This window comes from Sciurus vulgaris (assembly GCF_902686455.1).
Source record: "Sciurus vulgaris genome assembly, chromosome: 1".
Lineage (NCBI taxonomy): Eukaryota > Metazoa > Chordata > Mammalia > Rodentia > Sciuridae > Sciurus > Sciurus vulgaris.
Window position 1 is genome coordinate 79,019,546 of NC_136461.1, and position 16,828 is coordinate 79,036,373.

Here is a 16,828-nt window from a genome sequence, read left to right on the forward strand (position 1 = left end):
GTTCCCTCTGGGAACACAAAATCGGTGACACAAACCGCCATCCACTGCACGGTCCCATAGAGACCCCGTGACTCGCCCGTCTGGGGTCACTTGCATTCCACAGCGTTGTGCTTGTACTTGTGCTCACAGTCACCTGGGCGGGCTGGGAGGAACACTGTGGAGAACACAGGGCCCAGACACGCCCTTGGCTGGCCTGTGGCCAGAGCAGCAGCCCATGTTCCCAGTGCCCACTCACTCTTGCACCCGCTCGGCACGCTGGCAGGTCTGGGTCTCACCAGCATGAGTGCGAGCAAGCTGGGAGGGCTGGTCCACTCCAGACCCACAGGCCCCGGAGCACCCCCATCTCCATGTGTGAAGTAGCTTCCTCCCTCAGCCTGCAAGGGTCCGATTTGCCATCGAAAAAGACGACCTCTACTTTTTTCTTTTGTATTTTGATAAACACTGAAGAAGCTGGAGCTGTTAAATTTATCTTGGGGAAACCTCAGAACTGGTTTATTTGGTGTCGTGGAACCTCTTAATGCTTTCAGTACACAATTAGTAATCAACTGTTTTGTATACTTGTTTTCAGTTTTCATTTCGACAAGCACTGTAATTATAGCTATTAGAATAAAGTCTCTTAACTATTAAAAAAAAATAACTGGGATAGATTCAAACTAAAAAGCTTTCTCTCAGCAAAGGAAACTTTCAGCAATGGGAAGAAAGAGCCTACAGAGTGGGAGAATACCTTTGCCAATCATACTTCAGATAGAGCACTAAACTCCAGAATCTATAAAGAACTCAAAAAACTCTACTCCAAGAATACAAATAATCCAGTCAACAAATGGGCTAAGGAAATGAATAGACACTTCACAGAAGAAGATCTACAAGCAATCAACAAACATATGGAAAAATGTTCACATCTCTAATAATAAGAGAAATGCAAATCAAAACCACCCTAAGAATCCATCTCACCCCAATTAGAATGGCGATTATCAAGAATACAAGCAACAACAGGTGTTGGCGAGGATGTGGGGAGAAAGGTACACTCATACATTGCTGGTGGGGCTGCAAATTAGTGCAGCCACTCTGGAAAGCAGTGTGGAGATTCCTTAGAAAACTTGGAATGGAACCAGCATTTGACCCTGCTATCCCACTCCTTGGCCTATACCCAAAGGACTTAAAATCAGCATACTACAGAGATACAGCCACATCAATGTTCATAACTGCTCAGTTCACAATAGCCAGATTGTGGAACCAACCTAGATGTCCTTCAATTGATGAATGGATAATATTATGGCTGAATATTACTCAGCCATAAAGAATGATAAAATTATGGCATTTGCAGGCAAATGGATGAAACTGGAGAATATCATGCTAAGTGAGATAAGCCAATCTCAAAAAACCAAAGGTCGAATGATATGGCTAATAAGTGGATGAGGACACATAATGGGGGAGGGAGGGGTTAGTGTTAGGGTTAGAGTTAGGGTTAGGGAGGGGGGCAAGAATGGAGGAAGAAAGGTCTGTATAGAGGGAAAAGAGGGGTGGGAGGGGTGGGGGAAGGGAAAAAATAACAGAATGAATCAAACAATATTACTCTATGTAAATTTATGATTACACAAATGGTATGCCTTTACGCCATGTACAGAGAAACAACATGTATCCCATTTGTTTACAATAAAAAAAAATTTAAAAAAATATTTTGAGGGCTTCAATTTTCCCTAAAACAAAGTGAAGTTTTGAACTAGAATCTCTAGGTGTTTTTCATTGTACCATTCAATTATTTTAAAAAAATCAGATAATAGAAAGAATAAAAATAATGTTTTAAGATAAAACTAATTGTAAACCAGTCATTTAAAAAAGGTGGTAAAATTATTTAGCTTTAAAAAACAAAAAAGTTTCCGTACTTGGAATGTAATTCAGAGCACTTGCCTAGTAGGCACAAGGCCCTGGGTTTGAGCCTCAGTGTCGGGGAGAGGGTTTATAATTTTTAACTGGTAAAAAGTTTAAGTTTTCAATCTGATTAACAAAGAAACTAAAAGAACAATGATTTTATATGTGTAGTTTCTTTTTTTTATTTTTTATTTTTTTTATTGTAAACAAATGGGATACATGTTGTTTCTCTGTACATGGAGTAACAGCATATCATTTGCATATTCATAAATTTACATAGAGTAATGTTGTTTGATTCATTCTGTTATTTTTTCCCTTCCCCCCACCCCTCCCACCCCTCTTTACCCTCTATACAGTACTTCCTTCCTCCATACTTGCCCCCCTCCCTAACCCTAACTCTAACCCTAACACTAACCCTTCCCTCCCCCCAATTGTGTCATCCTCCACTTATTAGCGATATCATTCGTCCTTTGGCCTTTTGGGATTGGCTTATCTCACTTAGCATGATATTCTCCAATTTCATCCATTTGCCTGCAAATGCCATAATTTTATCATTCTTTATGGCTGAGTAATATTTCATTGTATATATATACCACAGTTTCTTTATCCACTCATCAATTGAAGGGCATCTAGGTTGGTTCCACAGTCTGGCTATTGTGAATTGAGCAGTTATGAACATTGATGTGGCTGTATCTCTGTAGTATGCTGATTTTAAGTCCTTTGGCTATAGGCCAAGGAGTGGGATAGCTGGGTCAAATGGAGGGTCCATTCCAAGTTTTCTAAGGAATCTCCACACTGCTTTCCATAGTGGCTGCACTAATTTGCAGCCCCACCAGCAATGTATGAGTGTACCTTTCTCCCCACATCCTCGCCAACACCTGTTGTTGCTCGTATTCTTGATAATCGCCATTCTAATTGGGGTGAGATGGAATCTTAGGGTGGTTTTGATTTGCATTTCTCTTATTACTAGAGATGTTGAACATTTTTCCATATGTTTGTTGATTGCTTGCAGATCTTCTTCTGTGAAGTGTCTATTCATTTCCTTAGCCCATTTGTCGACTGGATTATTTGAATTCTTGGAGTAGAGTTTTTTGAGTTCTTTATAGATTCTGGAGATTAGTGCTCTATCTGAAGTATGATTGGCCAAGATATTCTCCCACTCTGTAGGCTCTTTCTTCGTATTGCTGAGAGAAAGCTTTTTAGTTTGAATCTATCCCAGTGGTTGATTCTAGCTTTTATTTCTTGTGCTATGGGAGTCCTGTTAAGGAAGTCTGATCCTAGACCAACAAGGTGAAGATTTGGACCTACTTTTTCTTCTATAATCTGAAGGGTCTCTGGTCTGATTCCGAGGTCCTTAATCCATTTTGAGTTTAGTTTCGTGCATGGTGAGAGATATGGGTTTAGTTTCATTCTGTTGCATATGGATTTCCAATTCTCCCAGCACCATTTGTTGAAGAGGCTATCTTTTCTCCATTGCATATTTTTGGCACCTTTGTCTAGTATGAGAAAATTGTATTTATTTGGGTTTGTGTCCGTGTCCTCTATTCTGTACCATTGATCTACCTTTCTATTTTGGTACCAATACCATGCCGTTTTTGTTACTATTGCTTTGTAGTAGAGTTGAAGATCTGGTATTGCAATACCCCCGGTTTCACTCTTCCTGCTAAGGATTGCTTTAGCTACTCTGGGTTTCTTATTCTTCCAGATGAATTTCATAATTGCTTGCTCTATTTCTGTAAGGTACGTTATTGGGATTTTAATAGGAATTGCATTGAATCTGTATAGCACTTTAGGTAGTATGGCCATTTTGACAATATTAATTCTTCCTATCCAAGAACATGGAAGATCTTTCCATCTTCTAAGGTGTTCTTTAATTTCTTTCTTTAGTGTTGTATAGTTCTCATTGTAGAGGTCTTTCACCTCTTTTGTGAGATTGATTCCCAAGTATTTTATTTTTTTCGAGGCTATTGTGAATGGGGTAGTTTTCCTAATTTCTCTTTCTGAAGATTCATCACATGTATAAAAATGTGTTGGATTTATGGGCATTGATCTTGTAACCTGCTACTTTACTGAATTCACTTATGAGTTCTAAGAGTTTTCTGGTGGAATTTCCAGGTTCCTCTAAATATATAATCATGTCATCAGCGAACAGGGATAATTTGAGTTCTTCTTTTCCAATTCGTATCCCTTTAATTTCTTTGGTTTGTCTAATTGCTCTGGCCAGAGTCTCAAGAACGATGTTGAATAGAAGTGGTGAAAGAGGGCATCCCTGCCTTGTTCCAGTTTTTAGGGGGAATGCTTTCAGTTTTTCACCATTTAGAATGATATTAGCCGTGGGCTTAGCATAAATGGCCTTTACAATGTTAAGGAATGTTCCCACTCTCCCTATTTTTTCTAGTGTTTTGAGCATGAAGGGGTGCTGTATTTTATCAAATGCTTTTTCTGCATCTATTGAAATAATCATGTGATTCTTGATTTTAAGTCTATTAATATGGTGAATTACGTTTATTGATTTCCTGATGTTGAACCAACCTTGCATCCCTGGGATGAAACCCACTTGATCATGGTGCACTATCTTTTTAATATGTTTTTGTATGCGATTTGCTAAAATTTTGTTGAGAATTTTTGCGACGATATTCATTAAGGATATTGGTCTGAAATTTTCTTTCCTTGATGAGTCTCTGTCTGGTTTAGGTATCAGTGTGATATTGGCTTCATAGAATGAGTTTGGGAGGGTTCCCTCCTCTTCTATTTTATGGAATACTTTGAGAAGTATTGGAATGAGCTCTTATTTAAAGGTTTTGCAGAACTCGGCTGAGAACCCATCTGGTCCCGGACTTTTCTTTGTTGGTAGGCTTTTGATGACTTCTTCTATTTCAGTACTTGAAATTGGTCTATTTAAATTGTTTATGTCCTCCTCGTTCAGTTTAGGCAATTCATATGTCTCTAGAAACCTGTTGATGTCTTCAAAATTTTCTATTTTGTTGGAGTATAGATTTTCAAAATAGCTTCTAATTATGTTTTGTATTTCACTCGTGTCTGCTGTGATATTTCCTTGTTCATTCCGAATTTTAGTGATTTGGGTTTTCTCTCGTCTTCTCTGTTAGTGTGGCTAAAGGTTTATCAATTTTGTTTATTTTTTCGAAGAACCAACTATTTATTTTGTCAATTTTTTGTATTGTTTCTTTTGTTTCAATTTCATTGATTTCAGCTCTGTGTTTAACTACTTCCTGTCTTCTACTGCTTTTGGTGCTGTTCTGTTCTTCTTTTCCTAGGGCTTTTAGCTGTAGTGTTAGGTCATTTATTTTTTGAGTTTTACTTCTTTTATTAAATGCGCTCCATGAAATAAATTTCCTTCTAAGTACTGCTTTCATAGTGTCGCAGAGATTTTGATAAGATGTTTCTTTGTTCTCATTTACCTCTAAGAATTTTTTAATTTCCTTCCTAATATCTTCTGTTATCCATTCATCATATAATAGCATATTGTTTAATCTCCAGATGTTGGAATAGTTTCTGTGTTTTACTCTTTCATTTATTTCTAACTTCAATCCATTATGATCTGATAGAATACAAGGTAGTGTCTCTATCTTCTTGTATTTGCTAACATTAGCTTTGTGGCATAATGTATGGTCTATTTTAGAGAAGGACCATGTGCTGCTGAGAAGAAAGTGTATTCGCTCTTGGTTGGATGGTATATTCTATAAATGTCCGTTAAGTCTAAATTATTGATTGTGTTATTGAGATCTATGGTTTCTTTGTTCAATTTTTGTCTGGAAGATCTGTCCAGTGGTGAGAGAGGTGTGTTAAAATCACCTAGTATTATTGTGTTATGGTCTGTTTGGTTTCTGAAATTGAGAAGGATTTGTTTGACATACATGGATGAGCCACTGTTTGGGGCATAGATGTTTATGATTTTTATATCTTGCTGATTTATGCTTCCCTTAAGCAGTATGAAATGACCTTCTTTATCCCTTCTGACTAACTTTGGCTTGAAGTCCACATTATCGGAAATGAGGATGGATGCTCCAGCTTTTTTGCTGAGTCCATGTGCATGGTATGTTTTTCCCCATCCTTTCACCTGTAGTCTATGGGTATCTTTTTCTATGAGGTGAGTCTCTTGCAGGCAACATATTGTTGGATCTTTCTTTTTAATCCAATCTGCCAGTCTATGTCTTTTGATTGATGAATTCAGGCCATTAACATTCAGGGTTATTATAGAGATATGATTTGGTTTCCCCGTCATTTGGTTCATTTTTAAAATTTTTTTTATTTATTTGTTTGACACAACTTGTTTCCTCCTTTATTTGACAATTCCTTTAGGATAATTCCTCCCTTTGCTGATTTGCTTCTTTGTTTTTCATCTCTTCCTCATGGAATATTTTGCTGAGAATGTTCTGTAGTGCTGGCTTTCTTTTTGTAAATTCTTTTAGCTTTTGTTTATCATGGAAGGATTTTATTTCATCGTCAAATTTGAAGGTAAGTTTTACTGGGTATAAGATTCTTGGTTGGCATCCATTTTCTTTCAGGGCTTGAAAAATGTTGTTCCAGGACCTTCTAGCTTTTAGGGTCTGGATTGAAAAATCTGCTGATATCTGTATTGGTTTCCCCCTGAATGTAATTTGGTTCTTTTCTCTCACAGCCTTTAAAATTCTGTCTTTATTTTGTATGTTAGTTATTTTCATTATAATGTGCCTTGTTGTGGGTCTGTTGTAATTTTGTGTATTTGGAGTCCTATAAGCCTCTTGAACTTGATTTTCCATTTCATTCTTCAGATTTGGGAAATTTTCTGATATTATTTCATTGAATAGGTTGTTCATTCCTTTGGCTTGTTTCTCTAGGCCTTCCTCAATCCCAATAATTCTTAAATTTGGCCTTTTCATGATATCCCATAGTTCTTGTAGATTCTGTTCATGATTTCTTACCATCTTCTCTGTTTGTTCAACTTTGTTTTCAAGGTTAAATATTTTGTCTTCAATGTCTGAGGTTCTGTCTTCCAGGTGTTCTATCCTATTGGATATGCTTTCTATGGAGTTCTTAATTTGGTTTATTGTTTCCTTCATGTCATGGATTTCTGTTTGGTTTTTTTTCAATATCTCTAACTCTTTATTGAAATGATCTTTTGCTTCCTGTATTTGCTCTTTTAACTGTCGATTGGTGCGATCATTCAATGCTTGCATTTGCTCTTTCATCTCATCATTCAGTGCATGCATTTGCTCTCTCATCTCATCGTTTGCTTCCCTGATCATTTTAATTATGTACATTCTGAACTCCTTTTCTGTCATTTCTTCTGCCATGCTGTCATTGGGTTTTATTGATGTAACATCTAGATTTGTTTGCAGCATTTTCTTTCCTTGTTTTCTCACATTGTTCAGGTATCAGTGGACCACTGAGATATTACAGATTTCCTCTATTGACTTACAATGTTACTGAAGATTTCTATATATATCCCCCCTTAGCCTTCAGTAGGCTGAAGTCTTGGAGGAAGTTGATAATGCGGTGCTCCACAAGGAAGCTGCCTCTCTAGGAGTGGTGGCCTTCAGGTGGGGTATAATCCCTGCTAGTGGGCAGAGGTGCCTCCACTTGTTGACCAATGGTCATCCAAAGGGCACCTAGGCTGTGGGCTGAGGCAAGGCCTGTTTGGGCCTGAGTCTCTGGTTTTACTGTCCTTGTGGGGAAACCTCACCCGGCAGGGAAGACTCACCTGGTGGGGAGGTCTCGCTGGTCAGTTCCCTCCTAGAGGTTCCCCTCAATTTACAGCTACCGCCTGGGCTGGGCTGCCTTCCTCTGCAAAGTTCCCAGGGGCCCGGCCCTACCTCCTGGGCCTGGGAGCCTTACCCTTCTCAGATGAATCTCCTTAGGCTGCCCTTCCTCAGAGAATCTGCCCGCAGGCCTGGAACCTTCGCTCCGCCCTAAGCCTGTCTCTGTGCGGCTCTTCCATGCCCTAAGCCTGTCTCTGTGCGGCTCTTCCACCAAGAAGCCTCCTAGATCCTGGGACCCTGCTCTGCACCTAATCGCCTGGCTATGCGGCCCCTCCTCTGAGCAGCCACCTGGGGCCCCGTACAGTCGCTCTGAGTCCCAGAGACCTGCCACATGCCTCTTCCTCCAGACAGCTGCCCAGTATTCCGGTGCGGTCACTAGGAGTCCAAGAAACTCACTGCGTGCCTCCACCTCCCACCAACCACCCGTAGCCCTGGGCAATCAATCACTCCGAGTCGAAGTGACCCTCCCCGTTCCTCCTCCTTCTCCAGATACCCCCCCCGGGTGTTCAGGAGCGGTCGCTCTGAGTGGCTCTGAATCCACGTGACCCGCTGCACGCGTCCTCTGGGCAACCGGCTGGAGCTCTGGTGCGGCCACTCAAGACCAAGCGACCCACCACGCTTCTCCTCCAGGCAGCCCTCCTGTGTTCAGGAGCTGTCGCTTTAAGTCCAAACAACTCACCACTCACCTTCTCCTCTGAGCAGCCGCCTGGAGCGCTAATGCAGTCACTGCGAGTCCAAACGACCCACCGCGCTCCTCCTCCTCCTCCTCCTACTCCTCCAGGCTGGCCCCGGTGTTCAGAAGTGGTCTGAGTCCAAACAGCTCGCCACGCATCCCCTCCTCTGGCAACCGCCTGTAGCTCTGGTGCAGTCACTCTGAATCCAAGCGGCCACGCTCCTCCTCTTCCTCCTCAGGGCAGGCCCCGGTGTCCTGAGTCCACACAGCTCTCCTCGCCACTCCTCCCCTGGGCAGCCGCCGGAGCCCCAGTGGTTGCTCCGAGTCCCAGCGCTGAGCCGAGTGGCCTCCTTTACGGCGCTTTCAGTTGTCCCTATATGTGTAGTTTCTAAAGGATTCAAGTCATCTGCTGTCATAAAGTGGTCATTCAGAAAAATGCTAATGTTATGTTAATCAGAATTCATTTTTAAAGTAAAAATTTTATAGCTATAAAATATATATGCAAGTGTAGCTTTGTGCACATTTTTCTAAATCTTTCAGATAGAATTATGAGAGTTTTGTTTGTTTCTCTGTTGTCTTGCTTAAGTATGTAGAAATTTTTAAGGCATGTGTTAGTTTAGGGAAAATTTCTAAATGGAAACAAAAATAGATCTTTCGAATTGTCTGCTTTTATTATGTTAATTAAAATGAAATTCTATAGAGTGTCTAAGTACCACTCAAGCTGCATAAAAAATACCCATTTGATGCATGAGAATTATAAAGATAATTTATACAGTTGGTGAAGAACAAAACCATACTAAAAGGCAATTAAACAAGAGCTATATCATCATATTACATTTTAAATTGGAAATATATGTACAGAAAATCAAGTAATCATCATTACTATGATACTTGTCTTCTGGAATGGATCCTCTTAAGATTCTGATGTTGTTTCCCTTCCTTTCCACATTATACAAGTGCTCCTTACACTTTAATGTGCACATAATCACCTGAGGATCTTGTTAAAATGCATATTCTGACTCAGATGAACTAGGGTGAAGCCTGAGACACTGACCTAAGCCAGCTTCCAGGCAGTTCCCATATTACTACTCTTTGGATCAGACTTTGAGTAGCAAGGCTTAAAACTACGGGCAGCCAAGAGTTGGAATTGGCAAAAGAAATGACTGGTTTTCCCTTTTTGTTCTATTTCACAAACTAACCAAACTCAGACTGAAATTCTTAGCTTATTTATTTAGTTTAATTTTAAGCTTAGCTTTTCTTTGCCCTGACTTCCTCCTCACTGGTGTCTTCTCTCCTCCCACAAAAGTAAAAGTTCTTAAATACAGACAATTGTTATTATCTAGGATGTCACAGGCAAATATTATCCATGTGAGTCCCAGGCTAGGGGTTCTCAAAGAGTGGTTCCCTACTGTACCTGATGAGGATTTCTAGAAATAGAGTCACAGTAAAGAAACTGGTAAAGGAGTAAATTGTGCTAAAACTTAGAATAATGAATAATTTATCATTTCTATTTGGCTTTAGAATGTATAAGAGAAATTATTTTCTAATCATGTTTTACTTAAGGTAACAATAATACAGATTTGTATGCTCTGATCATACATCAACCAATAGTGTTATGAGGAGGAGATATGGGGTAGGGGTATCTTCTGGAAAGAAAAAGTCTATGTAGGAGAATGATCTAGGATAACATTTTTTTCTATGGATGATACATCTGTGGAAAGTCAAATTCTTATGCAAATCAATACAACTTGAATATTATATTATTTCCCCCCTTCTCAGTTGGCCATTTAAAGTGTTATTAAGGACCTTTTTTAGGTACAAACAGCTATCACTTATTGAACACAACTATGAATCCATTCCTAAATTAATAAGAGTTTTCTATGCAGTGGTAGTAGATGCTATTATGCCAACAAAATAAGAAAACGGCCTACTGAGGAATTTTTAATTGAGAAAACTTTAAAAATTTTAATCCACCAGTGATTTTTGTGAAATGTTATGTTGTATGATTCACTCTATATAAATAAATAAATCCAATATATAACTGATAAATAGGAAAATTTAGGACTATTATTTACTTCATGAAAAGAACAGCCAGAAATTGGACTCCTTTAAGTGGTTAGTACGTGTAACAGCACTGTTGTGGTTGGTTTTGAGTTACATATATTTAACAAACACATAATTTCCCAGGTAATCACTTAGGAGGTGAATGTATTATTGATGCAAGTGTTTCTCAAATTGACCTGATCATAAGCACCATTTGGAATGCTTGTTAAAACTACAGAATTTCTAGTCCCCTCCACTGGAGAGTCTGAATCAGTAGATCTGAGGTGAGGTCAAGGTATTTCATATATTTAATATTTTATCTACTTTTTATGATGAAACAAGTTTGGGAAATAGTAGTCTACTGAATAAAGGCCAAGTTTCATCTAAAGCCCCTTTTGGTCTGGCCTTACATTTCAAACATCCATAATGTTAACCCATATTTTAAAAAATCTATCCATTTCCCCCAAAATAGAGACTTTCCTCCCTTGGACCTTTGTTAAGACAGTTTTCTCTGCCAAGAATGACCTTTTCTCATGTCATTTTTCCACAAAATCTTAATCATCTTTCAAGGTTCAGTTCAAATTTTAAATTCTCTATAAAGGATTCCCTGACCCTCTGGCCAGGATTATATTCTCTCTTAGGTATCCCTATAGCTATTTAAATCTCTATTGCAGAGTGATACTCAAAGCGTGATCCATGGACCAGTAGGATCTGCATCATTGGGGAATTTGTTAGAAATAATCTGGATACAGTGCCCAGCAATCTGTTTCAAACAACTCTCTAGGTGATTCCATGCACCCTTAACCTTACAAACCACTGCTTGAATGTATTCTAGATTTTATTATTACAGATATACTTCATTTTATTGTGCTTCACTTTATTGCACCTTAAAGACATTGCATTATTTATTATTTAAAGGTTTTGGGCAACTCTGCATGCAGCAGGTCTATTGGTCCATTTTTCTAACAGATCAGATTATTGTTAACATTTTTAGCAATAAAAGTATTTTAAAATTAGGGCTTATACATTTTTAAAGATATAATGCTATTGTATATATAATAGGCTACAATATAGTGTAAACATAACTTTAATATTCACAGGGAAACCAAAAAAAGTTTGTGTGACTTACTTTATTGCAATATTTTCTTTATTGTTGTGGACCAAAACCAAATCTGCAATATTTCTGAGGTATGCCTATACTATATCTCTTAACTTCTCTACCAGAATGTAAAGTATGCTCCATGAGCAGAAACAGTGTTTCCATTTAACACAGTGTCAACTACAGTGCTTTTCACTTAGCAGATCACAATAAGTCATGTTGAATTAAATTGCTAATTTTTTAGTGTCAAAGTCTATGTATATAAGATAAACAGATTTCAGGGCATCACTTTTTCATTTTAATGGTGTTTAAGAATCTTTAAAAGTTGTAGTATGATTGATCCAGATACAGAGACATACCCATTGTAAACAGGACTAAAATAAACTAGTTGCCCTTATTTTTCAATACAAGATAAAACCTCTTTTCCCCTAATCTTTTTATCTAAGCTTAATATATATAATTTCTCATAAATATTTGCTAATCTGGAAGTTTCTCTTATTCTCTTACCTCTAAGGTTTTTATGCTTAAAGAAATTAAGTATTTCCTAAAATTATTTAAGTGGGTGTCAACTTCACATGGTATTTATGTAGTAAATAAATTAGAAATAAGCATTGCTTATGGTGCCCTATATGCTAGATTAATAAAGCTAATTAAAGTTGAAGTTGAGATATAATTTATTGGAAATTAATATTTGCTGAAGGTCAGTATAACTGGGTTTTAGAATTCATGACACTGAAAAACAAACTAAACAAACCAACAATCTATACCAATTATTATTTCATTTAACATTGTTCAAAATTAGATAACAACAGGTTCAAACAGCCAAGGGATTTCTAAAAATCTAAAATAGTAAATAATAAAATAAAACACATGAAAACCACATGAGTGAATAATCCATACAATAGATTCATTGATTTGACATTATTTTGACAGAATAACCTTCTTAAGAGAAATATAAAAATGAAAACCTCTATTAGTCCCGTCAAAATTCAATCAAAATCCAACTGATAACTATACAATTATTTCTAAGTATAAATTATGGAAACAATTTCAATCAGCTTATTGAAACAAAACTACTGTAAAAGCATTTTTCATGATGTTACAATATAGTGGGCAAAACTATATATTTTGTTGCAAAAAAAGTCAACAAAATTGATCATATTTAAAAGAAAAAATCTGAACAATTATGAACTACTTTTTAAAAATATGAAGCACAAAAAATAAAAATAAGAGCCATGCTTGTGACTAGGTATCTTCATACTTTTTTTGCATTAATAAGGAGCATTTTTTGTTTTAGAAAATGCCATCAAATATTCCCAGAAAAGACTTCATTTCATCAGCTTCATCATCAGGATGATACCTACTGAAGGGAAAAAGCAAATGTGAAAATAACTATTAATATAAAACAATTTATTTTACAAAACACAATAAATAATACTAACAGAACATATAAACTTGATTGCTGTGAGGTTAATATATCAAATAAACTTCAGTGTGTATAACCTTACAGGAAGTCTTTGGGTAAAAAATTAGACTTTGTAAGCTATAAAAGGACCAAATATCAATGACATTTCTTTAAATATACTGGAAAGTAACATAATTTAATGAAAGTATAAACATACACATAATCTTTGACTCCTGAAGTTTCTCTTTCAAAAATGACCTGAAGTGGAGACACTGATTTAATTTAACCTGACATTTTTCCTTCTTTCCTCCCTCCCTCCTCCCCCTTCCCCTACCTTCCTCCCTCACTCTTTAACAGGGGTGCTTATTTTTAATTTTTATTAGGGTCTCACTAAGTTGCTTGGTGTCTCACTAAGTTGCTGAGGTTGGCCTCAAACATGGGATCCTCTGTAGACTCCTGAGTTACTGGGATCATATAGGCATGTACCACCATGCCTGGCTGTGACTTTTTTCATTGAACCTGTTAAATTGTGAAATAACTGGAAGGATAAACTACAACTGAATTTTTTAAAAAATTAGCTGATCTCATTTGTATTCCTCAAATGATGTTATACTTTATACAAAAAAATACTGTATTCAAATCAGTTTATGGACTCAATATAGACTTTTTAGGATATTTGATTCTGTGAAGAATCTTTTTTTCTTTTTCTTTTTGGTACCAGGGATTGAACTCGGGGGCTCTCAACCACTGAGCCACATCCCCAGCCCTATTTTGTATTTATTTAGAGACAGGGTCTCACTAAGTTGTTTAGTGCCTGGCTTTTGCTGAGTCTGGCTTTGAACTCGAGATCCTCCTGTCTCAGCTTCCCAAGCCACTGGGATTACACGCATGTGCCACTGCACTTAGCCCATGAAATATCTTAAAGAGCTTAGCTCACTACAGGTCTAAAATTTCAATGTCTTTAATAAATATGGTTAGGTTCTGATCTTTAAAATGAATCAAGGAAAAAGGAAAGCTGAATTTCTTTGTGAGATGTTTTTATTGATAAAATCTTTAACATATTTAAAGAATTCTTACCTGGAATCAATTTCCTTTACAGGTTCACTATTTCTAAAAAAAAAATCTACTTTCTTGAAATTTGAAGAATCTGATATATTTTTGGAATGAGTAAAGCACAGTTTCTTAATCTCTGGTGACAAACATTGCTGTTTTCTTTCCTGTAAATGGTCCTATATTTTGAAGTAAAAAAAAAAAAAAAATAGCAATCAATGAAAGTTTAAGTATTTAGGTAAAATTTATAGGAAAAATAAAGAAGTGCTTTTGCTTACAATATTTGCATTTCCAGCTTGTTGAGATAATTGTGTCATGGAAGATATATCAAACTTGGACGTAGCAGAATTTGACAAATAAATGGCTGGCTTCTCATATGATGAAACAAAACTAAAAATTAAAATTAATTATTTGTAAAATACACCAAAGGGAAAAAACAACCATTTTAATTTGCATTAATAGTGATTTCCTTTGGGAGTACTAGTAAAGTTTATTATATTTATCACAAAAAATTATCGTGTTTCTTATACTCACAGAGAACTTAGTGTATTTCCTTTCTTTTAGACCAAAACACAATTTATATATTCCAAATTAGATAAGAGTACAATTTTTAAGGGACTATATAAATATTGTTCAACAATTTTCTTTAAAATTTAGTCTTATGCTTAGCTGTCCATCATCTAAAAGTCTGTAAATCTTTTCTAAATTCCACTTACTTAATTTTTAATATCCTTTCCCTATTCTGGTCTCATTGTAGACAGACATGTCTAGGCATCTTCTTAAGTGTAACTGTACACTAGAATTCATCTATAACCTTCTGTATTAAATTCATTGATTAAAACACATTTCTTAGTCACTACCATATGCCATATGTTATGCTAGGAGTTGGGTATTAAATGGTAAACAAACCCATAGGGAGTTATCTAGTAGAGGAACAGACAATGAATAAAAAGTTATGGATTATAAACATAATTATAGATTCTAAAGGAATGAATTAGGCAATATCACAGGAAATAACAGTGTGGAGACATAAACCTTTTTTTTTTTATGGTGCTGGGGATTGAACTCAGGGCTTAGTGCAAGTGAGGCAAGCATTCTATGAATTGAGCTATATCTCCAGCCCACATAAAACCTTTTTAAAAAGATATTTATCAATGCATTTCTTAGGGAGTGACAATCTAAGATGACACAAAGGCTAAAATGTGACAACTGTGCGAGGAGCAATGAGCAGTAGGTAGGGGATTGGGGGAGCCATGTACATTGTTGGGACTGAATCTTTTTATTTTTGATTAATAAATATTATATATACATGGCAAGAAATTTATATAAAAAGGCCTTCTTCCCTGAGCAACTTTGGATACCAGTGGCTTCCTGTCAGGACCCATTTTTAAACCCATTTATATTCTACTGGTCACTTCTAATCTCTTCCAAAATTATTTGCAGTATTTTAAAGGTGTGGTGCACCTTAAGATAACATGTGGATTGTTATCTTCTTACTTGTGATACATCTATGTTTTGCTTCTCTAAACCCAGATTTGTTCTACTTTGATACTTATATCTGTTTATTTTATATGACTCAGAGTCAGAACCAATGAATGGAAATGATAAAAAGACAAATTTTAGGTCAATATTTTTAAAAGTTATTGAAAGATCTGAGGGATCCAAACATCAAACAAGTGATATTTTGAAATGAGTGAGCTTGTGGTCACTTGGAAATGTCTTGGCAGAGATAATAATTACTTGCTAGTGATGCTGAATGGTGATTCAAGGATCAAGTGGTACGGAGACTTTATAAATGACACTTAAATTCAGTCTCCTTTGCTCTAGAATTCTCTGAAATCTATGACTCTGTGATGGTGATAGTAATAATCAGTAGAAAGACTAAATAATAGCAACAATTCCAAAAGATATCACAGATTTAGCATTTAAAAGAAAAAGAAAAAAAGAATCCTTAAGTGAAAAATTGGACCTCAAATAAAAAGTTATCAGTATTTCTTCTGTTTGGGAAAGTTTGGGTTCTAGTCATAATTTCTGTCCTTTGATTTCTAATCAGCTCTGGCATTTCAAAATGTATTTTGCATTCCTGCAAAGATACATCAAATTGAAATTTAGAAATTTTACATTTCTAAAATTATTTTCACTTTGAAATCAGTCTCCTAAGTCCTCAGACAATATCACCAATCTACCCAGTTGCTGTTTATTCTTCAATCTACCTCAATTATCATGTCTTATTAATTACCAAACTGAATATACTTTATCTCTGAAATGTTTTAAAAATCCAATTTTAATCTTTGTTTCCTGCTCTAGTTCAGGCCTCACTATAGTATGCCTTTAACTCTTGATCTCCTGGATACAGCACAAGTGTCTAATCATGACTTTTAAAACTCTTACAATCAGCCCTTGGCAATCTCAGCCAAATACTATGTCCACACATGCCACACTTAACTAATCCTTGAGCACAGAATGTCTTTTCAAGCCTTATCCCCTTTTAGATGCTTTTTTTAAATACCTGAAATGCCTATCCACCTCTCTTCTACTTGTCTTAGAAAACATGAAAATTCCTGAGCTCTTTTCCTAGAGACCATGACTCAGTAGGTCTAATGTGAGGCCCGAGAAAGTGCTTCTTTCATATGCACCTCTAGGTGATTTTTGATCAGGTGTTTTTTTTTTTTTTTATTGTAAACAAATGGGATACATGTTGTTTTTCTGTTTGTACATGGAGTAAAGGCATACCATTTGTGTAATCACAAATTTATATAGGGTAATGTTGTTTGATTCATTCTGTTATTTTTCCCTTCCCCCCACCCCTCCCACCCCTCTTTTCCCTCTATACAGTCCTTCCTTCCTCCATTCTTGCCCCCCTCCCAAACCCTAACCCTAACCCTAACACTCCTGCCCACCCCCCATTATGTGTCATCATCCCCTTATCA

At 36.6% G+C, this 16,828-nt stretch overlaps 1 protein-coding gene across 1 annotated transcript in view; it reads right to left on the bottom strand.

Moving 5' to 3' along the window:
• Nucleotides 1-12,099: 12,099 nt before the first annotated feature.
• HFM1 (helicase for meiosis 1) overlaps nt 12,100-16,828 on the bottom strand; it is a 105,370-nt gene continuing 100,641 nt past the window's right edge. Inside the window, 3 exon segments of the mRNA XM_079152637.1 lie at nt 12,100-12,806; nt 13,926-14,077; nt 14,177-14,288. Coding sequence (XP_079008763.1) covers nt 12,737-12,806; nt 13,926-14,077; nt 14,177-14,288 — 334 coding nt within the window. The 3' untranslated portion in view covers nt 12,100-12,736.